Source organism: Salmo trutta, chromosome 18, assembly GCF_901001165.1.
Source record: "Salmo trutta chromosome 18, fSalTru1.1, whole genome shotgun sequence".
Taxonomy (NCBI): Eukaryota; Metazoa; Chordata; class Actinopteri; order Salmoniformes; family Salmonidae; genus Salmo; species Salmo trutta.
The window spans coordinates 55644569-55670154 of NC_042974.1; the positions used below are offsets into that span (position 1 = coordinate 55644569).

The 25586-nt window shown below is 42.7% G+C and overlaps 1 protein-coding gene and 1 long non-coding RNA gene across 2 annotated transcripts; one reads left to right on the plus strand and one right to left on the minus strand.

The window, feature by feature from the left end:
• Positions 1-9586: 9586 nt before the first annotated feature.
• LOC115153549 (cystatin) lies at positions 9587-12322 on the minus strand. Its single transcript, XM_029699122.1, has 3 exons — positions 11968-12322; positions 10466-10576; positions 9587-9927 (listed from the first exon to the last, which is right to left on the minus strand). Exons 1-3 carry the CDS (start codon positions 12172-12174, stop codon positions 9847-9849), a joined length of 399 nt encoding a protein of 132 aa, XP_029554982.1. The 5' UTR covers positions 12175-12322; the 3' UTR covers positions 9587-9846.
• Positions 12310-24889, plus strand: LOC115153550 (uncharacterized). Its single transcript, XR_003867710.1, has 4 exons — positions 12310-12860; positions 19309-19438; positions 21052-21126; positions 24412-24889. It is a non-coding gene; the product is annotated as an uncharacterized LOC115153550 (long non-coding RNA).
• The last annotated feature ends 697 nt before the right edge of the window (positions 24890-25586 follow it).

Sequence of the window (25586 nt, forward strand, 5' to 3'; positions counted from 1 at the left end):
GCGCAGTTCAGCGCAAGACGACCGTTCGACCCGATTATGTATTTGTACGCTTACATTTAGCTAGCCAACGTCGCCATGACATCTCCTACCAGCGTGATTGGGGATTTATATTGGAGAAACAGTTTTAGCCTGTCTTCATACTGTTGTAGTCTAAAAAACCAGAAAGTATTTACCTCTGGTTCTTTCAGCCATACCTATGGGGAAAATGAGTCGGGAAAGAATTGGGTTTTGGGATAAACGCCGAAAATAAGGTCTGTTAACACAGGCTTAGGATATCTTATACATTTTGTTCTATGAGATAATATCAGTCAGTTAACATGACCTTTATGTTTTCTGAAGCTTTTTATGTGCTTTTTAAAATGATTACATAAATGCTTCAAAATTCACAAAAAGTGACATAAACTGATTAAGATTATCTCAGAACAAAACGTTTAAGATCTGCTAAGCCTGTGTTTACCACATACCTTATTTTCTGCGTTTATCCAAACGCCTACAAAAACTCAATTCATATTCCCATAGGCTTTGTCCAATGAACCATGGCAGAGTTAGTGCCTACAAAAAGACACCATTACTTTCTCTCTATAAGAGTCCTGTCCTGTATATTCTGTAAATGAATAATTAGGGTGAAAATGTGCACAATTATCGATATATGTATACTAGTTATCCTACAAAGAATAATCAAAACTATTTATTTTGTGATTTATATTGTAATGAACAGGCAGGGAGCAGGTCTCGAACCCTCGACGTTCAAGCCCGAAGTCCGGCGCGCTATCGACTGTGCCGCAAAAGCATGCTCAAGCGGCAGAGTCGATTTCCGCGCTTATAAACCCAGGGTCATTACAATATGTTTATGTTTTATTTTTTAAAGCCTAAATGGTCAATATGTTTTTTGTGTGTGTACTCCTGTCATTAATTGGACTGTATATACAGTGAGCTCCAAAAGTATTGGGACAGTGACAAATGTTTTGTTGTTTTGGATCTGTATGCCAGCACTTTGGATTTGCAATTGCACAATATCATTAAATAGTACCCTCAAAACACCAGTCTCAACGTCAACAGTGACGAGGCGACTCCGGGATGCTGGCCTTCTAGGCAGAGTTGCAAAGAAAAAAACATATCTCAGACTGGCAAATAAAAAGAAAAGATTAAGATGGGCAAAAGAACACAGACACTGGACAGAAGAACTCTGCCTAGATGGCCAGCATCCCGGAGTTGCCTCTTCACTGTTGACGTTGAGACTGGTGTTTTGCAGGTACTATTTAATGAAGCTGCCAGTTGAGGACTTGTGAGGTGTCTGTTTCTCAAACTAGACACTCTAATGTACTTGTCCTCTTTCTCAGTTGTGCACCGGGGCCTGCCACTCCTCTTTCTATTCTGGTTAGAGCCAGCTTGCGCTGTTCTGCGAAGGGAGTAGTACACAGCATTGTACGAGATCTTCAGTTTCTTGGCAATTTCTCACATGGAATAGCCTTCATTTCTCAGAACAAGTATAGACTGACGAGTTGCAGAAGAAAGTACTTTATTTCTGGCCATTTTGAGCCTGTAATCGAACTCACAAATGCTGATGCTCCAGATACTCAACTAGTCTAAAGAAGGCCAGGTTTATTGCTTCTTTAATTGGCACAAGTTTTCAGCTGTGCTAACATAATTGCAAAAGGGTTTTCGAATGATCAATTAGCCTTTTAAAATGATAAACTTGGATTAGCTAACACAACGTGCCATTGGAACACAGGAGTGATGGTTGCTGATAATGGATCTCTGTACACCTATGTAGATATTAAATAAAAAAAACTGCCATTTCCAGCTACAACAGTCATGTACAACATTAACAATGTCTACAATGTATTTCTGATCAATTTGATGTTATTATAATGGACCAAAAATGTGTTTTTCTTTCAAAAACAAGGACATTTCTACGTGACCCCAAACTTTTGAACGGTAGTTAATATATATATATACATATAGTATCTATATATTTTTTTACAGGACAAATCTGAGGGCGCACGTGCCCCTGTGCCCCCTGCATGATGCCAAAATAACTACCTATTGTAGTCATAGTTATTTTTTATGCTGTTAACAATATTGTCAATGCTATAATGTTATTTATCCTACTAAAGCTATCACTTCTTTATGTTAGCAGACTTTTTTTAAAGTCTGCTAACGTTTACTTATAATATTTTACAAAATTCGACCATTTGTATTACTTTTACTATCTGTATTTCGGGACTTTTATTTTGAAGGGAAATTGCCGAGGTCACGTCCTTAGGTCTTGCTTATTTTTGCTGGCTTCTCAGAGGTACAATGTATAAACAAAGATTTTTATTACTAAACCACAGCCTGTGGTTTAGCATTGTACAAGTTTTCATAAGCATTCGACTCCCATCACATAATGACAAAATAACAGACAGGCCTATTGTCAGTGTTGAAAAATTACAGCACAAGTAGACTAACAGATAGCACTCAGTCAGTCCATCAAGACATTATAAATATGTTATAAGGCATTATACCTATTGTATACCACATTTATAAATTGATAAAAAGCCAGACAAGTGACTACAATAGGCTATATGCCAAAGGTATGCAGTTTGCTGCATAATGGACTGACTGAGTGCTATCTGTGGTCGTCTCCACAGAAAGAAGTGGGAAACTGGCTTTTGTATTTAGATTCAATGGAATGTTATCGAAAGACCTATTATATGTTAGCCTACTTGTGCTATAATTTTTCAACACTGACAATAAGCCTATCTGTTATTTTGTCATTATGTGATGGGAGTCGAATGTTTATGAAAACTTGTACAGTGGAATATTCCCAAAAGTGCAGACTCCGCCCACAGGCTCTGCGGGCGAGCTAAAACAAACACACGTATTTAGATTCATGCTGCGAACTGCATACCTTTGACATATAGCATATTGTAGCCCACCGGTGCTGCGGGCGAGTTAAAACAAACACACCTATATACTTACTTGTAACACATCCAATCATAGCTCCGAAGTTTACTCAAAATTAAACATTAACGAAGTGTATACCATTTGGGGACAGTCGAAAGCATAAGTAATCAAGTGATTTGGTTACTTCGTAGGCCTATTACTCCATTGTGCAATAGCCAGCAGGGTATAATTTCAGCCTGTTTGTGGGTTCCTGTTGTGTGGGTAGTTGGTTTTAGTTCTGCTGTCCGTTGTTTTGTTCAAGAATGAAGATTCTGAACTTGAATGAACTGCTGGTTGCTGAAATAATTCTTCGATCACATTTATTTAAAATAAAATAAAATAAAATTACATTTGTCACACACGCCGAATACAACAGGTGAAATGCTTACTTACAAGACCTTAAAGAACAATGCAGTTTTTAGAAAAATAAAAGTGTTAAGTAAAAAATAAAATAAATAAAAGTAACAAATAATTAAAGAGTAGCAGTAAAATAACTGTTGCGAGGATATATACAGGGGGTACCGGTACAGAGTAAATGTGCGGGGGCGCCGGTTAGTCAAGGTAATTGAGGTAATATGTACAGTGAGGGAAAAAAGTATTTGATCCCCTGCTGATTTTGTACATTTGCCCACTGACAAAAAAAAGATCAGTCTATAATTTAATAGTAGGTTTATTTGAACAGTGAGAGACAGAATAACAACAACAAAAAATCCAGAAAAACACATGTAAAATAATTTTGAAATTGATTTGCATTTTAATGAGGGAAATAAGTATTTGACCCCTCTGCAAAACATGACTTAGTACTTGGTGGCAAAACCCTTGTTGGCAATCAGAGAGGTCAGACGTTTCTTGTAGTTGGCCACAAGGTTTGCACACATCTCAGGAGGGATTTTGTCCCACTCCTCTTTGCAGATCTTCTCCAAGTCATTAAGGTTTCGAGGCTGACGTTTGGCAACTCGAACCATCAGCTCCCTCCACAGATTTCCTATGGGATTAAGGTCTGGAGACTGGCTAGGCCACTCCAGGAACTTAGTGTGCTTCTTCTTGAGCCACTCCTTTGTTGCCTTGGCCGTGTGTTTTGGGTCATTGTCATGCTGGAATACCCATCCATGACCCATTTTCAGAGGTTCTCACCCAAGATTTGACGGTACATGGCCCCGTCCATCGTACCTTTGATGCGGTGAAGTTGTCCTGTCCCCTGAGCAGAAAAACACCCCCACAGCATAATGTTTCCACCTCCATGTTTGACGGTGGGGATGGTGTTCTTGGGATCATAGGCAGCATTCCTCCTCCTCCAAACACGGCGAGTTGAGTTAATGCCAAAGAGCTCCATTTTGGTCTCATCTGACCACAACACTTTCACCCAGTTGTCCTCCGAATCATTCAGATGTTCATTGGCAAACTTCAGACGGGCATGTATATGTGCTTTCTTGAGCAGGGGGACCTTGCGGGCGCTGCAGGATTTCAGTCCTTCACGGCGTAGTGTGTTACCAATTGTTTTCTTGGTGACTATGGTCCCAGCTGCCTTGAGATCATTGACAAGATCCTCCCATGTAGTTCTGGGCTGATTCCTCACCGTTCTCATGATCATTGCAACTCCACGAGGTGAGATCTTGCATGGAGCCCCAGGCCGAGGGAGATTGACAGTTCTTTTGTGTTTCTTCTATTTGCGATTAATCGCACCAACTGTTGTCACCTTCTCACCAAGCTGCTTGGCGATGGTCTTGTAGCCCATTCCAGCCTTGTGTAGGTCTACAATCTTGTCCCTGACATCCTTGGAGAGCTCTTTGGTCTTGGCCATGGTGGAGAGTTTGGAATCTGATTGATTGATTGCTTCTGTGGACAGGTGTCTTTTATACAGGTAACAAACTGAGATTAGGAGCACTCCCTTTAAGAGTGTGCTCCTAATCTCAGATCGTTACCTGTATAAAAGACACCTGGGAGCCAGAAATCTTTCTGATTGAGAGGGAGTCAAATACTTATTTCCCTCATTAAAATGCAAATCAATTTATAACATTTTTGACATGCATTTTTTTGTTGTTATTCTGTCTCTCACTGTTTCAAATAAACCTACCATTAAAATTATAGACTGATCATTTCTTTGTCAGTGGGCAAACGTACAATATCAGCAGGGGATCAAATACTTTTTTCCCTCACTGTACATGTAGGTAGAGTTAAAGTGACTATGGCTGGAGTCATTGACAATTTTTAGGGCCTTCCTCTGACACTGCCTGGTAAAGAGGTCCTGGGTGGCAGGAAGCTTGGCCCCAGTGATGTACTGGGCCGTACGCACTACCCTCTGTAGTGCCATGCATTCGGAGGCCAAGCAGTTACCATACCAGTCAGTGATGCAACCAGTCATGATGCTCTCGATGGCGCAGCTGTAGAACTTTTTGAGGATCTGAGGACCCATACCAAATCTTTTAAGTTTCCTGAGGAGGAATAAGCTTTGTGGTGCCCTCTTCACAACTGTCTTGGACCATGATAGTTTGTTGATGATTTGGACACCAAAGGAAGCTCTCAACCTGCTCCACTACAGCCCTGTCAATGAGAATGGGGGCGTGCTCGGTCCTCCTTTTCCTGTAGTCCACAATCAAATCCTTTTTCTTGGTCATGTTGAGGGAGAGGTTGTTATCCTGGCACCATACGGCTAGGTATCTGACCTCCTCCTTGTAGGCTGTCTCATCGTTGTCGGTGATCAGGCCTACCACTGTTTTGTCATCGGCAAATTTGATAATGGTGTTGGAGTTGTGCCTGGCCATGCGGTCATGAGTGAACAGGGAGTACTGGAGGGGACTGAGCACGCACCCCTGAGGGGCCACCGTGTTGAGGATCAGCATGGTGGATATGATGTTACCTACCCTCACTACCGTCAGGAAGTCCAGGATCTAGTTGCAGGTGTTTAGTCCCAGAGTCGTTAGCTTAGTGATGAGCTTTAAGGGCACTATAGTGATGAACACTGAGCTGTAGTCAATGAATAGCATTCTCACATAGGTTTTCCTTTTGTCCAGGTGGGAAAGGGCAGTGTGGCGTGTAATAGAGATTGCATCATCTGTGGATCTGTTGGGGCGGTGTGCAAATTGTAGTGGGTCTAGGGTTTCTGGGATAATGGTGTTGGTGTTAGCCATGACCAGTCTTTCAAAGCACTTCATGGCAACAGATGTGAGTGCTACGGGTCCGTAGCCATTTAGGCAGTTTACCTTAGTGTTCCAGGGCACAGGGACTATGGTGGTCTGCTTGAAACATGTTGGTATTATAGACTTAGTCAGGGACAGGTTGACAGTGTCAGTGAAGGCACTTGTCAGTTGGTCAGCGCATGCTCGGAGTACACGTCCTGGTAATCCATCTGGCCTTGCGGCCTTGAGAATGTTGGCCTGTTTAAAGATCTTACTCATATCGGCTACGGAGTGTGTGATTACACAGTCGTCCGGAACAGCTGATGCTCTCATGCATATTTCAGTGTTACTTGCCTTGAAGCTAGTATATAAGTAATTTTGCTCGTCTGGTAGGCTCGTGTCACTTGGCAGCTCGCAGCTGTGCTTCCCTTTGTAGTCTGTAATAGTTTTCAAGCCCTGCCACATCCGATGAGCGTTGGAGCCAGTGTAGTATTTGGCTGTCCCCATTGGAGAACCCTTTTTGGTTCCAGGTAGAACCCTTTTGATTTTAGGTGGAACCTAAACTCAGCAAAAATAGAAACGTCCTCTCACTGTCAACTGCGTTTATTTTCAGCAAACTTAACATGTGTAAATATTTGTATGAACATAACAAGATTCAACAACTGCCCCAGACCATGACGGACCCTCCACCTCCAAATCGATCCCGCTTCAGAGTACAGGCCTCGGTGTAACGCTCATTCCTTCGACGATAAACTTGGTTCCGACCATCACCCCTGGTGAGACAAAACTGTGACTCGTCAGTGAAGAACACTTTTTGCCAGTCCTGTCTGGTCCAGCGACGGTGGGTTTGTGCCCATAGGCGATGTTGTTGACGGTGAAGACTGGTGAGGACTGGCCTTACAACATGTCACGCCTTGACCATAGAGAGCCCTTGGTTCTCTATGGTGTTGTAGGTCAGGGCGTGACTAGGATGTGTTCTAGTCTTTTCATTTCTATTTTGGTGCTCTTGGTATGGTTCCCAATTCGAGGCAGCTGATGTTCGTTGTCTCTAATTGGGGATCATACTTAAGGTGTCCCTGTTCCCACCTGCTTTGTGGGATATTGTTTGTGTTAGTGTGTTTAGCACTACGGCTTTCACGTTCGTTTTATGTTTGTTTATTGTTTTGGTAGTTTCACTATATAATAAAGTATGTGGAACTCAACTCACGCTGCGCCTTGGTCCGCTCCTTTAAACGATGCCCAGTGCCCAGTCAAGGCACGGCGTCCAGTCCCGCTCCAAGGCCGGAGCCTTCCTCTGCGCCGGTGCCCAGTCCAGGCACGGCGGCCAACCCTGCTCCATGGCCGGAGCCTTCCTCTGCGCCGGTGCCCAGTTCAGGCACGGCGTCCAACCCAGCACCATGGCCGGAGCCCTCCTCTGCGCCTTTGCCCAGTCCAGGCATGGCATCCAGTACCGCTCCAAGGCCAGAGCCTTCCTCTGCGCCAATGCCCAGTCCAGGCACGGTGTTCAGCCTGGCGCCATGGCCGGATCCGGGGTCTGGGCGGGGACGGCGACCCGCACCGGAGCCGCCGCCGACACTAGTCACCCCCCTACCCTCCCCATTTGGTTTCAGGTTTTGCGGCCGGAGTCCACACCTTTGAGGGGGGGGTACTGTCATGCCCTGACCATAGAGAGCCCTTGGTTCTCTGTGGTGTTGTAGGTCAGGGCGTGACTAGAGGGTGTTCTAGTCTTTTCATTTCTATGTTGGTGCTCTTGGTCCGCTCCTTTAAACGATCGTGACACAACAGGCCTACAAGCCCTCAGTCCAGCCTCTCTCAGCCTATTGCGGACAGTCTGAGCACTGATGGAGGGATTGTGCATTCCTGATGTAACTTGGGCAGTTTTTGATGCCACCCTGTACCTGTCCCGCAGGTGTGATGTTCGGATGTACCGATCCTCTGCAGGTGTTGTTTCACGTGATCTGCCACTGCGAGGACGATCAGCTATCTGTCCTGTCTCCCTGTAGCGCTGTCTTAGGCGTCTCACAGTAGGGACATTGCAATTTATTGCTCTGGCCACATCTGCAGTCCTCATGCCTCCTTGCAGCATGTCTAAGGCACGTTCACGCAGATGAGCAGGGCTGTCATGTGCCTTTTATTGAAGAGCGGCTTCCGTCTGGCCACTCTACCATAAAGGCCTGATTTGTGGAGGGCCGGAGAAATGGTTGTGCTCGTGGAAGGTTCTTCCATCTTCACAGAGGAGCACTGGAGCGCTTTAATAGTGACCATCGGGATCTTGGTCACCTCCTCCGATTGCTCAGTTAGGCTGGGCGGCCAGTTCTAGGAAGAGTTTTGGTGGTTCCAAACTTCTTCTATTTAAGAATGATGGAGGCCACTGTGTTCTTGGGGACCTTCAACACTGCAGAAATGTTTTTGTACTCTTCCCGAGGTGTGCCGCAAGACAATCCTTTCTCGGCGTGCTACGGACAATTCCTTCAACCTCATGGCTTGGTTTTTACTCTGACATGCACTGTTAACTGTTGGACCTTACATAGACAGGTGTGTGCCTTTCCAAATCATTCAATTTGCCACAGGTGTACTCCAATCAAGTTGTAGAAAGGATGATCAATGGAAAAAGGATGCACCTGAGCTCAATTTCGAGTCTCATAGCAAAGGGTCTGAATACCTGTAAATAATGTAAAAAAATTGTTTTTTATACATTTGCCAACATTTCTTAAAACCTGTTTTCACTTTGTCATTATGGGGTTTTGTGTACAGAGTGACATTTTTGTATTAAATCCATTTTACATTACATTTTAGTCATTTAGCAGACGCTCTTATCCAGAGCGACTTACAGTAGTGAATGCATACATTTCACTTCATGCATTTTTTTTTTTTTTTGTACTGGTCCCCCGTGGAAATCCATTTGAGAAAAAGGCTGTAACTTAACAAAATGTGGAAAAATTCAAGGGGTTTAAATACTTTCCGAATGCAATATACCACAAACCCCAAAGGCGTCTTATTGCTATTAACTGGTTACCAATGTAATTAGGGCAGTAAAATAAATGTTTTGTCATACCCGTGGTATACGATCTGATATACAACTTTCAGCCAATTCAGGGATTGAACAACCCAGTTTATAATAATGTATAAATGGCCAATAGTCCCTTATGATGCACCTTGTTTTTAGTAGTCCCTTGTCTCTGACCCATTATCAATTCTTTTAAAAATGCTGTGATATACAATAGGTATGCTGTGTCATGGGGCGGACTGGGACCAGAAATCGGCCCTGGCATTTCAAACACACAGCCAGCCCCCCCCGGCCCATTTTTCACAACATAAAAAAAAAAAAAAAGTTTGACAGGCCCACTGGGCTAAAAACAGACCAGCCCATCTGTCTTATTACATTTATCTGTCACATCCTGTTTTCTGTGGGTTCTGTGACTCATTGGGCGTGTGACTAGCAGTTGTATTTCTCAACTTCGGACAGTCATGCACATCTAGAACTTACTTTGTAAAGGAGAGGTTTGGGCATATGGCAACAAAATGTAGCAAATAACCACATGTAAATGTTCCAAAACATTTCTTTATTTAGTTAACTGTTGCATCATTTTAATACTACATTCTCAAGACAACAATGTTTGCATTAAGTGCTTATATTAGTGTGGGGATGCAATAAGTTTGAAAATCTGTTATTAGTGGGATTCTCTGAATACATCCTTGACAAGGAGGTTGAACTGCATTGGTAAGACTAACAAATAACACTAGCTAATACTAGTTATTGGGTAGACTAGACATTCATTGAAGTCTTCTCTTCATTGTGTCTTTACTGCTTGCACTGGTTCTTGACCATCTGGATATCGCTCAGCCAGGGGCGGCTCCACACCTCGAAGGTGCACTTGTAGGGCTGAGGAGACAGAAAGCAACATGAGTTGGCATAGTAACACAACCTTTCAGCAAACACTTGACAATGGACTTGTTCGACATTGCAGCCGACTGCCTGATCTACAAATCAACTTGCGTCATAAATAACTACTCATTATTTGTAGATAAGTCACAATATATCAGTTTTTATGCTCTTGAACATGGCCAAAGGCTGCACACACAGCCTCAATTTGTTAGGGCATGGACTGAATTAAATGGATTTAACAAGTGACATCAGTTAGGGAACATAGCTTTCACCTGGTCAGTCTGTCATGGAAAGAGCAGGTGTTCTTAATGTTTTGAATACTCAGTGTATAGCAATAACTGAACATTTATAAGTAGTTTATCAACGGTAGTCAATTCTTAGTTACCAATGTGCTTTGACTGTTTGCAACATGTTACAAACAATCTATGGACCAGTTATAAGCCGGACATATAGGAAGTTCCGATAACCGACTGGCACTTAGGCTGAGGACAAACCGATCTGGGAACAGGCTAGTCTAGGCCCTAGTGGTCCTTACCGCAGCCATCTGTTTGTCCTTGTGCACGGGGCAGACCTTCTCAACACCTCCCTTCCTGCATGGGGTCCTGGCCATCTGCACTGTGAAGATGTACTTCATCCCAGATACCAACTGTAGGCAAGCGGGTGGGTTACACAAACAAATCTTTTTTAATCATGGCCATCATTTTATAGGATCATATCATTCACATTTACAGAAATCACATCTGCTTTCAAAGTAATTTTGAAAGTTTTATTGATTGTCCATGTCACGTTAGATTAGGCCAGGGTGGCATTCTGTTTCTGCTCTTTTGCCAAATCCTGGCAGAACTGCCATGCAAAACACAGTACATTAAAGCAAAAACAGATAGCCTAAGATTGGCACTCTTGACTATGAGATCAACTAACAGAGCTGATGAACAGCATTTTGGCCTAATCCTAGATTGGTTCTTCTCCCTATCATGCACGGATGATAAATAATTGAACAGGAAAAAAAACTGAATCCAATCCATGATCCACCCCTTCCGCATTCTATGCTGTGTTCTCAAATCAGCGCAGATGCCCGCCTGGTTTAGAAATGAATAGTCCTCTGCATAATGGCGAATGTGCACTGATCCAGAGGGGTTGGGAAATTGGCATATAAACAGACAATCATTGAGCTTTCAATGTGGTGGTACTCTTGTGTTAATCTGATTAACTTCCTGACAATAAGACCCATTCCCATTTTCAGTCATTTAGCAGATGCTCTTATCCAGAGCGACTTAGTTCAATTACTAGGCCCATTTCACTTGAGGAATGAAACATGAGAAAACAGAATAAGCATAGACAGGCGCCCGAGGTCTTTTGGGCATCTATGTTTGGTCCTGCCTAGACTTGTCCCAATCATAGACATCTATGTTTCACAGCACAGTACAGAAGAGCGTAGCACAGTAGAGAAAATGAGGTATAGTTGAGTACAGTAGAATGTACCATATTGTACTCTACTGAATTAAACTATATTGTACTGTACTCTGAATAAAACTCTACTGTGCCATACTATACTTTTCAAACTTGTGAAACAGCCTTGACGTCTCTGATTCTTTCAGATTTGGTCTGGGCTGACCAAATTGGTACTTGTTTATTGGCGACTTTTATTAGAATAATACCCAGCATGCCTCATTCTTTTTTCTTTTCTTTTTTTTTACATTTAGGTCGTTCAGCTTATCCAGAACGACTTAAATATGTCAGTCATAACAAGAAACAGTTATTTCTATAGCCGTCACTAAGAATGTTATTGTAGTTGGTTAATTCGTTTGAACATCGCTGCCATCTTTAAAGCTTTTTAAAAAAGCTAACATAAGTGCATGTGACAGATTGGCATATTTATTATAATAATAAATTCCTCCCATAGTGCAAGCATCCATAAAAGACGCATTTTGAACATACGTATTTTCTAATTTATGTATTTAAGTAATTTTGCTCACTGGGTAAACTACACAAACAAAATTATCTTGTCGTGAACTAATAAAGGGAAAAGGATCAGACCTGTTTCTGTGCATTGACAACCTTGGCCACCTGCCTGACAAAAATGTCGTTTGAATTCTTGTTGTGTTCGACCACCGCGAACTGCAGGGCGTCTCTCGTTCCTTGGTCGTTCATATTTGTGTCCACGGGGCCTCCGATAAAATCGGCGCTCGCCACGGTAAAGGCCACGGCGAGCAAAGGAACGACGATCTTCCATTCCATGGTCATTTTCCCGTTTGATATATTTTTTTAATCGTAACTCCAATAGTACTAAACAAACAAATCCTTGCCTCAGACGACTGTTGTATAAACACGTTGACGTCACTGCCTGCTTGCTGAGAATGGGGCTTGATCTTGTTTCCACCAATCACTTCAACCCAAAACCTAAAAGAGGAGGACCTAAAAGTATACAAGCATTAAGTGCGTTTGTTTTGCAGAACGGCTCTTTTTTTAATTATTTTTTTTAAACCAGGCAAGTCAGTTAATAACAAATTCTTATTTACAATGACGGCCTAGGAACAGTGCCCCAGAACTGCCTTGTTCTGGGGCAGAACGACACATTTTTACCTTGTCTGCTCGGGGATTCGATCCTTTCGGGTTACTGGCTCATCACTCACCTGCCGACTGGCTTACCCAGTCTTGTTTGCCTGGTTGTACAGCTAAATACATCATTGAAAAACACTTATGAAACGTCACGAGACCCTGCTCACCAATGGATTTGTAAAAAAAAAAAAAAAGAAATTTCATATGGCCCTGAAGCAAAATTTGATTTGCAAATTCTTGGTTCCATTTGAAAGGAAACACTGACGTTTGTGGAAATGTGAAAGGAATGTAACCTCAAACTCATATTGTACAGATGAAGAATTCTGCAAAGAAAGATGCCCAGGGTCCCTGGGCATCCAACCATCACCCCGGTGAGACAAAACCGCAGAAGTCCGGACAAAAGTTAGACATTTTTAAATATTTTTTTAGATACAGTATGTCACCCATTATTATGTATATTGTTGCAAACACTAACACAATTATGCCATGGGTGTTCATTTATATATTTAGGAGAAATTTCTACATTTTACAAACAATTTTGTCATTAGAATTTACACTGATGTACATTGACACTTTACAGCTCAATAACTCCCTTAATTTAATAGTTTGCAACACAAATATTTATGGGTCAAAAGAAGGGTAAGTGATTTAACATTTATACACATTTATCTTTTTATGTTAAATGAATGGCCTCGTGACACCAAATTTACGTCTCATCTTTGACACACACACACACACACACACACACATACATACATATATATGAATGATAAACTAAATAGGCCTACGACTAGGATTTATCAGCCATTAATGAATGGCTTTAGGGATTATTGCCAATTTATACATTCTAGTACAGGGGTATTCAACTCTTACCCTATGACAGTGATCATCAACTAGAGTCAGCCGCGGGCTGACTTTCTTGAGCGGATGGTCAGGGGGCCAAGACATAATTACAAATAATTTGTAGACTGCAAATTGACTGCAAGAAGCCTAAACAGATATAATATTTGGCTAAAACATAATCAATTCAAACTTTGCTTACATTTGTATATGATCACATATATCTCTGTATTATGCGTGGGAATAATTTGGAACAGATTTACTCAATTAAAATCACTTTGAGATGATTTGCTGGTGTTTTTACAGTCTTTTCTGTCCCAAAAAATAATAACCTTACCCATGGTCCTCCAGTTGGGGAACCCTGCCCAACAAGGTATGGAGCCTGCTGGTTTTAACCTGATAATTAATTGCAATCACCTGTGTCTCAGGTCTAAATCAGTCCCTGATTAGAGGGAACAATGAAAAAATGCACAAGGCAGTAGAACTGGCATCGAGATCCGGAGTTGAGTTTGAGGGAATAACATTATGACAGTGCAGGCTAATGCAACCCTGTTCCTGGTGACCTACCTTTCTGTAGGTTTTCGCTCCAACCCCAGTTGCAACTAACCTGATTAATTTAATCAACAACCAGTTTATTCTAATCAGGTGTGCTAGATTAGGGATGCAGTGAAAACCGACAGGATGATAGCTCTCCAGGAACAGGGTTGGAGAGGCCTGCCTAGACTAGATTTGTGAGTTGGCTTCTGTGCTTATTATATAGCCTACAGAAACCTCATCATGACAACAATATACACAGGCTGGAGGAGTTGTAGAAAATCAAATCAAATCAAATTTTGTTCGCAAAAACATATTTAGTAGATGTTATTGCAGGTGTCGCGAAATGTTTGTGTTCCTAATTCCAACAGTGAAGTAATATTTAAGAGATAGTGGCTGAGAAGCTAGTGTTAGGAGGGTATAGAGTCCCAGTGGAGGTGTCATAATACCCATAAAACCTAGCGGTCAAACAGGGAAATGGTTCCAATCATTTTTCCACCGTTCCTTTTTCCCGTAGGGGATTTTAGAAACACTTAAAATAAGGGCTGTGTTTTGTGTAGCATTATCCTGGCATGACGTTTTGATAACCATGTAAATCTCTAGGAAAAGGTGACTTTTATCAATATATTCGGCTCTATTTACTCTCAGATTCGAAAATGCTAATTCACATAAAAGTAGGCGTCATGCAAAACTACAAATCCCTGCAAGCTCCTGCATGTCCTCTCTAGCTGACATCTTTGCTAACAGGTATTGTGTCAATTTAAAACTTGCACAAGACAATTCACATCATTGTCCATTTAAAGAAATGTAGCCAATTTATTCATTACTAAATTTAACGTTAGTTAATCCATATATTATTACCTTTGCCTCAATTCGTCAGTTTCGTCCAGAGGGCCATAGCATTGGTTGTTCTTTATCTACATTAGCAGCTAATTAGAATTTCATTTTGGGGGGGTAAATACAGGCAACTATTTTGATAGAAGTCACCTTGTCCTAGAGAGATTTACACATCAAAACATCACGCCAGGGTAAGCCTACACAAAAAAACAGCCCTTATTTTAATTGTTTCTAAAATCCCACATGGGAAAAATTAATTGTGGAAAAACGATTGGAACCATTTCCCTGTTTGACCGCTAGGTATTATGACTCATACTGTCACAGATAGAACAATGAGACAGATATTTCACTGGATGTATAAATATGGCGTTTCCATTCATTACCAAATATGGTTGTGAGAGGAAGCCCACTGGGGGGCATATGGGGAAGTCGGAACGAGATGGATCTTGGCCTACATTCTGCAAATGTTCTTATCGATGAAAACTAGAATCTGTTATGAACAGAGTGGACTAAGTTTTGTAGACTTTAGCCTTTGCCAAAGTTTTTAAAAATCGTGTTGTTTAGAAGGAGTGCAAAGTCCAACTGAGTTAGTGCACACGTGAATTTCACAGAGTAAGCGTTCCCTAATGGAAATATGCAGATGTATGCTAGAACAGGCCAATAAGATCTCGCAAGCTCGTGCTTGGCTCTGCCCACCTACCTATGTGTAGAAAATAGTACAAATCAAGAAAAACACTTGAATGAGTAGGTGTGCCCAAACTTTTGACTGGTATAGTACATTGGCAGCAGACTCTATGGTGCAGGGTTGAGTAACCGGGTGGTAGCCGGCTAGTGACAGTGACTAAGGTTCAGGGCAGGGTATTGGGCGGAGGCCGGCTGGTGGTGACTATTTAACAGTCTGATGGCCATTAGATAGAAGCTGTTTCTCGGTCCCAGCTTTGATGCAACTGTACTGACATGACGTAAGATGGGGCCGAAGAGGATGGCTGACGTTTTACATGCTCCTAACCAACTGTGCTATTTTGTTCGTTTTTTGCGTTGTTTGTAACTTATTTTTAAAACTTATTTTGAACATAGTGTTGCTGCTTATGTCTCTTATGACCGGAAATAACTTCTGGACATCAGAACAGCGATTGCTCACCTCGAACTGGAAGAAGCTTTTTCCTTTAACAAGTCCAACAAACAGGCTCAAATCCCCCTCATGAAAATGGGGAGCAGGTCGGGCTGCCTTCGGAGAATCCGTAGACGAGCGCGTAAACTACCAATGTCATCAGTTCTACTAGCTAACATGCAATCATTGGAAGAAAAATGATGACCTATGATTATGATTATCCTACCAACGGGACATTAAAAACTGTAATATCTTATGTTTCACCGAGTTGTGGCTGAACAACGACACGGATAATATAGAGCTGGCGGGATTTTCTATGCACCGGCAGAACAGAGAAGCTACGTCTGTTAAGACGAGGGGTGGGGTTGTGTCTTTTTGTCAATAACAGCTGGTGCGCGATGTCTAATATTAAAGAAGTCTCGAGGTATTGCTCTCCTGAGGTAGAGTACCAAGAGAGTTCTCATCTATATTATTCTTAGCCGTCTATTTACCCCCACAGACTGATGCTGGCACTAAGACTGCACTCAACCAACTCCATAAGGCCAAAAGCAAACAAGAAAATGCTCATCCAGAAGTGGCGCTCCAAGTGGACTTTAATGCAGGCAAACTTAAATCAATTTTACCACATTACCAACATGTCACATGTGCAACTAGAGGAGAAAAAAACTCTAGACCACTTTTACTCTACACACAGAGATGCTTACAAAGCTCTCCCCCGCCCTCCATTTGGCAAATCTCATCATAGTTCTATCCTCCTGATTCCTGCTTACAAGCAAAAACTAAAGCAGGAAGTACCAGTGACTCGCTCAATACGGAAGTGGTCAGATGAGACAGATGCTACGCTACAGGACTGTTTTGCTAGCACAGACTGGAATATGTTCCGGGATTCATCTAATGGCATTGAGGAGTGTTCCACCTCAGTCATTAATAAGCGCATCGACGACGTCATCCAGAGAGTGACCGTATGTACATATCCCAACCAGAAGCCATGGATTACAGGCAACATCCGCATCGAGCTAAAGGCTAGAGCTGCCGCTTTCAAGGAGCAGGACACTAATCCAGAAGCTTATAAGAAATCCCGCTATGCCCTCAGACAAACCATCAAACAAGCAAAGCGTCAATACAGGATTAAGATTGAATCCTACTACACCGGCTCTGACACTCGTCGGATGTGGCAGGGCTTGAAAACTATTACGGACTACAAAGGGAAACCCAACCGCGAGCATACCAGATGAGCAAAATGCCTTTTACGCTCATTTCGAGGCAAGCAACACTGAAGTATGCATGAGAGCACCAGCTGTTCTGGTCGACTGTGTGATAATGCTCTCGGTAGTCAATGTGAGCAAGACCTTTAAACAGGTCAACATTCACAAAGCCGCGGGGACAGATGGATTACCAGGACGTGTACTCAAAGCATGCACAGACCAACTGGCAAGTGTCTTCACAGACATTTTCAACCTCTCCCTGACCGAGACTGTAATACCTACATGTTTCAAGCAGACTACCATAGTCCCTGTGCCCAAGTAAGCGAAGGTAAGCTTTCTAAATGATTACTGCCCAGTAGCACTCATGTCGGTAGCCAGGAAGTGCTTTGAAAGGCTGGTCATGGCTCACATCAACAGCATCCTCCCGGATACCCTAGACCCACTCCAATTCGCATACCGCCCCAACAGATGCACAGAAGATGTAATCTCAATCATACTCCACACTGCCCTTTCACACCTTGACAAAAGGAACACCTATGTGAGAATGCTGTTCATTGACTACAGCTCAGCGTTCAACACCATAGTGCCCACAAAGCTCATCATAAAGCTAAGAACCCTGGGACTAAACACCTCCCTCTGCAAATGGATCCTGGACTTCCTGACAGGCCACACTGGGTAGGCAACAACACGTCTGCCACGCTGATCCTCAACACTGGGGCCCCTCAGGGGTGTGTACTTAGTCCCCTCCTGTACTCCCTGTTCACCCATGATTGCGTGGCCAAACACGACTCCAACACCATCATCAAGTTTGCTAACGACACAACAGTGGTAGGCCTGATCACCGACAATGATGTGACAGCCTATAGGAAGGAGGTCAGAAAACTGGCAGTGTGGTGCCAGGACAATAACCTCTCCCTCAATGTGAGCAAAACAAAGTAGCTGATTGTGTACTACAGGAAAAGGCGAGCCGAACAGGCCCCCGTTAACATCGACGAGTCTGTAGTGGAGCAGGTTGAGAGTTTCAAGTTCCTTGGTGTCCACATCACCAACAAACTATCATAGTCCAAACACACCAAGACAGTCGTGAAGAGGGCACAACAAAACATTTTCCCCTCAGGAGACTGAAAAGATTTGGCATGGGTCCCCAGATCCTCAAAAAGTTCTACAGCTGCACCATCGAGAGCATCCTGATCAGTTGCATCACCGCCTGGTATGGCAACTGCTCGGCATCTGACTGTAAGAATCTACAGAGGGTAGTGCGTACGGCCCAGTACATCACTGGGGCCAAGCTCCTGCCATCCAGGACCTATATAATAGGTGGTGTCAGAAGAAAGCCCATCAAATTTTCAGACTCCAGTCACCCAGACTCCAGACTGTCTTCTCTGCTACTGCACGGCAAGCGGTACTTGAGTGCTAAGTCTAGGACCAAAAGGCTCCTTAACAGCTTCTACCCCCAAGCCATAAGACTGCTGAACAACTAATCAAATGGCCACCGGACTATTTACATTGATCCCCCCCCCCCCCATTTGTTTTGTACACTGCTGCTACTCGCTGTTTATTATCTATGCATAGTCACTTCACCTCTACCTACATGTACAAATTACCTCAAGTAATTTAGTTTATTTGGTAAATATTTTCTTAACTCTTCTTGAACTGCACTGTTGGTTAAGGGCTTGTAAGTAAGCATTTCACGGTAAGGTCTACACTTGTCGCATGTGAAAAATAAAGTTTGATTTGACCTCGCCCTCTGGATGGTAGCGGGGTGAACAGACCGTGACTTGGATATCTGAGTTCCTTAATGATTGTTTTGGCCTTCCGGGTGCTTTAGATGTCCTGGAGGGCAGGCACTGTACCCCCGGTGATGCGTTGGTCAGACTGAACCACCTTCTAGAGAGCCCTGCGGTTGCGGACTGTGCAGTTGCGGTACCAGGCGGTGATACAGCCCGACAGAATGCTCTCAATGATGCATCTGTAAAAGTTTGTACACTAGAAGGTATAATAGTGATAAATGTCCCACTTCTATCTTTATTTATTATTTAATTATCAAGCAACATTTAATAGTTCAATATGAATACAATAAGGAGATTCATGAAGAAGAATACGTTATTGTCTATTGTCATTTTCTGATTCTGGTAATTGATCTTCGTTTTACTTTTTAACCCAGACCCATTCAGTAAAGTCTTACTATTAGTTCACTGTACTAGGACAAGGTAGGCTAAGGGTTATGGTCTTCCTTTGATGTCTTGCTAACTTATTGTATCCGCTCTTCTTCTGTGGTGTCCCTCCCGGCAGGCTTTAACACTCTGGATGCAGCGAGGGTCTTCCACAAGCTGATGGAGCGTCTGGGATTCTGAGAGTATTATCTGCAAGGAGGAGACTGGGGCTCACTCACCAATACCAACATGGCCCAGATGAAGCCACAGTAAGAACAAGTCCCAATTCTCCACTCTTTTCTAGATGTGTCCACTTGCACACTCCCAATCATGGATTTTAAAGCATGTGATTGGTGTAAGCATTGGCTGGAGTGATTTGCCAGCATTGTTTAATCCATGAGAAAAAAGTGTTCATCTGTATACTTTGGGTGAAAATCGGGATGCACCCTAAGAACAGAGAGACAGCTTGCCCCAACTGTCCTTCCCCTTGGATCTCTTTCATCTTTGTTGATCTGTTAGGTGTGTTAGGTTCAAATTTTTCAGAGTCAATAACTCACGGACACTAGAGAAGCTTAACCAAGTTTAATTCTTCCCAAAGGGTCATTACAGCTGTAATTCAGACAAAGACATGTTCCCACCATCACAAGTATACATACTCCACTTTAGACACCCCTCCTTCTCTCCAATCCATACATCTTATAGTTCGACAGGAAGAGGGTAACGGGATAATACACCATTATTTCTCCCTTCAGGGGATCTGACCTGACCTCCTAACCTCAACCCTTCCTTCGCCTAATCCACAGATGTCCTCTCATATCACCTATCGCACTCCCGTGACTCCCTCCTGTCTACCCAGCACATTCCACAGCCACTCTGTCTTTCTACATAGAACCATTAACTTCTGACATAAAAACCAGTCTCTTTCACTCCTTTATATACCATGCTTCTGATCTATCATGTCTTTAGTATATCAATGTTCAAAGTTTACCCCGAATCCAACAGGTGGAAGCAAGCAATATGGTGGAAGCACCACCACTATACTGCTTACACATACCCAGACCCTTCAGATCTGCAAATATCGAAGGGTTAGGGCTGCTGGGACATTAGTGTACACAGATTCAAATGTTTTCAGAGCATTGAACTTGAGTCAATCCTCAACACTAAACCCCACTAAGCAGACAGCCCCCTTTGTTTAATTCTCTAAATTGAGGGACCACATTCTTTGCTCTCTTCCTGTGCTACTGTAGGTGTGTGAAGGGTTTCCACCTCAATATGGTAACTGGCAAACAGAGGGGGTTGGGTGTCCTGTTTACTGTCCTGATTGGTCGCTAGCTGCCCTGGTTGGGTTCACCCGGGAGGACGTCAGGAGATTGTATGGCTTAGTAGGTTTCATGGAGGGGAACGTACTGTATATTATCCTAAGTGGCGCAACGATCTAAGGCACTGCATCTCAGTACAAGAGGTGTCACTACAGTCCCTGGTTCAAATCCAGGCTGTATCACATCTGGCTGTGATTGGGAGTACCATAGGGTGGTGCACAATTGGTCCAGCATCGTCCAGGTTTGGCTGGGGTAGGCCGTCATTGTAAATAAGAATTTGTTCTTAACTGACTTGCTTAGTTAAATAAATAAAAAAATTCAATAAAAAATATGAGATCCTCGGGGAGACTGGCTAGCTGCACATCCAGGCCACCAAGCCAGACTCTGTTGGTGAGAATGTGATCATCACACACATTTTTACCTCACTGTCAAACACACAAACTGCCCATCTGAAATTCAAAGTAGTAATATGATGTACAGTATGATCATATATGTTTTTAACCTGTGATATCCTTTGTGGAAGCAATAGCACTTTTTAATGTCCAAGACACATTTCCCCTCAGGGACAACAAAATAAATCCTAATCGAGACGTTCTGAAGAAACCTACACTGGATGGATTCGAGGTGGCTCTAGTCATGTACGTAAATAAATAAATACAATTTGTGGACAATGTCTCCCCTTGCAGGTTGAGAGGTGAATGACTCTCCAGTGGCTCTACAGACTGGAAAAGTTTTCCACCTGGACTGACTTCAACAACAGGGACTTGGGTAACACTTTATTTGGTTAGTCCATCTGTAGTTGCTCTACAGACTATCTACAGATGATCAGTAACATTTCAACTAACTATCTACTAAAACGAACCCTAACCTTAGCAAGCAGTTGCTTATGAAAAGGTACACTGAACAAAAATATAAATGCAACATTGAAAGGGCTAGTCCCATGTTTCATTACCTGAAATAAATTATCCCTGAAATATTTCATACACACAAAAACCTTATTTCACTCAAATTGCGCACAAATTTGTTTACATCCCTGTTAGTGAGCATTTCTCCTTTGCCAAGATAATCAATCCACCTGACAGGTGTGGCATATAAAGAAACTGATTAAACAGCGTGATCATTACACAGGTGCACCTTGTTTTGGGGACAATAAAAAGCCACTCTAAAAATGTTCAGTTTTGTCACACAACACAATGCCACAGATGTCTCAAGTTTTGAGGGAGCGTGCAATTGGCATGCTGACTGCAGGAATGTCCACCATAGCTGTTGCCAGGTAATTTAATGTTAATTTCTGTACCATAGGTCACCTCCAACATTGTTTTAGAGAATTTGGCAGTACATCCAACCGGGCCTCACAACCGCCTCACAATGGCGTTGTGTGGGCGAGCGGTTTGCTAATGTCAAAGTTGTGAACAGAGCGCCCCATGGTGGCTGTGGGGTTATGGTATGGGCAGGCATAAGCTACAGACAACAAACACAATTGCATTTTATAGATGGGAAATTTAAATGCAGAGATACCGAGATTGAGGCCCATTGTCGTGCCAGTCATCCGCCGCCATCACTTCATGTTTCAGCATGATAATGTACAGACCTATGTCGCAAGGAAGGACCTGTACACAGTTCCTGGAAGCAGAACATGTCCCAGTTCTTCCATGGCCTGCATACTCACTAGACGTCACCCATTGAGCTTGTTTGGGAGGTTCTGGATCGACTTATCCGACAGCGTGTTCCAGTTCCCCACAATATACCACTTTGCACACCCATTGAAGAGTGGTTCAACATTCCACAGGCCACAATCAACATCCAGATCAACTCTATGTGAAGGAGATGTGTTGCGCTGCATGAGGCAAATGTTGGTCACACCAGATACTGACTGGTTTTCTGATCCACACCCTTACTTTTTTTTTTAAAGGTATGTGACCAACAGATGCATATCTGTATTCCCAGACATGTGAAATCCATAGATTAGGGCCTAATGAAATTGACTGATTTCCTTATATGAATTATAACTCAGTCAAATCTTTGAAATTGTTGCATGTTGAGTCTATATTTTTGTTCAGTATAGTTTGTTGATAGAACATAAAGTTGAAGTCAGAAGTTTACATACACCTTAGCCAAATACATTTAAACTCTGTTTTTCACAATTCCTGACATTTAATCCTAGTAAAAATTCCCTGTCTTTGGTCAGTTAAGACAACCACTTTATTTTCATAATGTGAAATAATAGTAGAGTGATTTATTTCAGCTTTTATTTCTTTCATCACATTCCCAGTGGGTCAGTAGTTTACATACACTCAATTACTATTTGGTAGCATTGCCTTTACATTTTTTAACTTGGGTCAAACATTTCAGGTAGCCTTCCACAATAAGTTGGGTGAATTTTGGCCCATTCCTCCTGACAGTGCTGGTGTAACTGAGCCAGGTTTGTAGGCCTCCTAGCTCGCACACGCTTTTTCAGTTCTGCCCACAAATGTTCTATAGGATTGAGGTCATGGCTTTGTGATGGCCACTCCAATACCTTGACTTTGTTGTCCTTAAGCCATTTTGCCACAACTTTGGAAGTATGCTTGGGGTCATTGTCCATTTGGAAGACCCATTTGCGACCAAGCTTTAACGTCCTGACTGATGTATTGAGATGTTGCTTCAACATATTCACATAATTGTCCTTTCTCATGATGCCATCTATTTTGTTATGTGCACCAGTCCCTCCTGCAGCAAAGCACCCCCACATGATGCTCCCACCCCCGTGCTTCACGGTTGGGATGGTGTTCTCCGGCATGCAAGCCTCCCCCTTTTGTCTCCAAACATAACGATGGTCATTACGGCCAAACAGTTCTATTTTTGTTTCATCAGACCAGAGGACATTTCTCCAAAAAGTACGATATTTGTCCCAATGTGTAGTTGCAAACCGTAGTCTGGCTTTTATAATGGTGGTTTTGGAGCATTGGCTGAGCGGCCTTTCAGGTTATGTCGATATAGGACTCGTTTTACTGTGGATATAGATACTTTTGTACCTGTTTCCTCCAGCATCTTCACGAGGTTCTTTGCTGTTGTTCTGGGATTGATTTGCACTTCACGCACCAAAGTGCATTCATCTCTAGGAGACAGAACGCGTCTCCTTCCTGAGCGGTATGACGGCTACGTGGTCGTATGGTGTTTATACTTGCGTATTATTGTTTGTACAGATGAATGTGGTGCCTTCAGGCATTTGGAAATTTCTCTCAAGGATGAACCAGACTGTGAAGGTCTACAATTTTTGGCTGAATTCTTTTGATTTTCCCATGATGTCAACAAAGAGGCAATGAGTTTGAAGGTAGGCCTTGAAATACATCCACAGGTACACCTCCAATTGACTCAAATGATGTCAATTAGCCTATCAGAAGCTTCTAAAGCCATGACATATGGAATTTTCCAAGCTGTTTAAAGGCACAGTCAACTCAGTGTATTTAAACTTCTGACCAACTGGAATTGTGATACAGTGAATTAATTCTAAGTGAAACAATTGTCTGTCAACAATTGTTGGAAAAATAACTTGTCATGCATAAAGTAATGTTCTAACTGACTTGCCAAAACTATAGTTTGTTAACAAGACATTTGTGGAGTGGTTGAAAAACAAGTTAATGACTCCAACCTAAGTGTATGTAAACTTCCGACTTCAACTGTATACAGATGGACTATCCAAATAAAGTGTGACCGGGACTTGGAAGACAGGGGGCTAGAGGAGAAATCCACCCCCTTTTGATGGCCAGTTCTACCAGCTGCATCCCAAATGGCACCCTAATCCATTCTAGTGCACTACATTTGACACAGATCAAAAGTAGAGCACTATATAGACAATGGAGTATCATTTCAGATGCAGACACAGCATTCTTCCTGTTGTCGGAGCTGCTGATTGGTCCTTTCTTTTTCCTGTCTTTATGAAGTTCACCCTGGACTACCTGCTGACCAACACTATGATCTACTGGACCACCGGCTCCATCGTCTCCGCCATGAGGATCTACAAAGAGAACCTCAAGACCAACATTGAGAACAGACTGGATAACGAATGTTTGTGTTGCAACACAGTGCTCCACTATGATATGAGGCTATTGGCTTTCTCTCTACAGGGCCTGTCATTTAATACCTGTTTAATGAAAACAGTAATGCCACTTAATATGCCATAAGTAACTTACTGTACATTTGTAGTTGTATGTGATCCTTGCAGGACTTGAACCCATGACCAACTGAATTACAGAGCCCTAATCATACTTGCTTTGTTATGATTGCAGGCTCCCAATAATGAGGGGCTCTAAGTGGTTGTTTGACCTACTTTAGTTGAATGGACTGATTCTAATTCACCCTGGGAAAGAGCGCCTGCTAAATGAGTGTCTGCTGTGAATAAAATGTAATTGTGTTGCAGTGTTTGTTCTCTCTCGTGTCCTCAGGAAGAGGGTGTACAGTATGTGCCTACAGGCTTAGCGACGTTCCTTAATGAGATAATGCATGTGCCCCAGCCGTGGGCCAGGTTCAGGAACATCTACTCCTACTTCCCCCGAGGAAGCCACTTCGCTGCCATCGAAGAGGCACGGCTCTTGGCCGACGACCTGCTGCAGTTTGTTAGGAAGGTGGAGAAGTTGTAGGGCTGATGCAACAACAGCCAGTCCCAAATTGCTACCTACCACTTGGCACAAACCCCTCAATGTTTGCAGTTCTGTAGATTCTGGATAGGTATAAGAAGTGCAGTGGTGAATCTCACACCATATTTGCTGACACCTTAATAAAGACCTGCGGAAATGAAGGGTTAGGGCCAAGGAAGAGAGGTAGGAAGCGTTTGGGACCATCAGAAGGGGTGGGACATGGGTTTGGTCTGTAATGAACGCAACCCAGGTACGTACACTGCACTCTCCAGCCAAGTGCCAGGAAGAGAACCAACAGAACTTCAGGGACTTTGTGTGCACAACTAATTTCTAATAGTTCAAGTTTCTCTAAAACCATTTTATACTGTTATCAAAGCTCAAAATCAAACTGTCTTATCAAGTTAATATTTGAAATACTCTGTCAAACAATGCTATTATAATTTAAGATCAATGTAATATGCATAAAGCTTAGTCGTTTGATA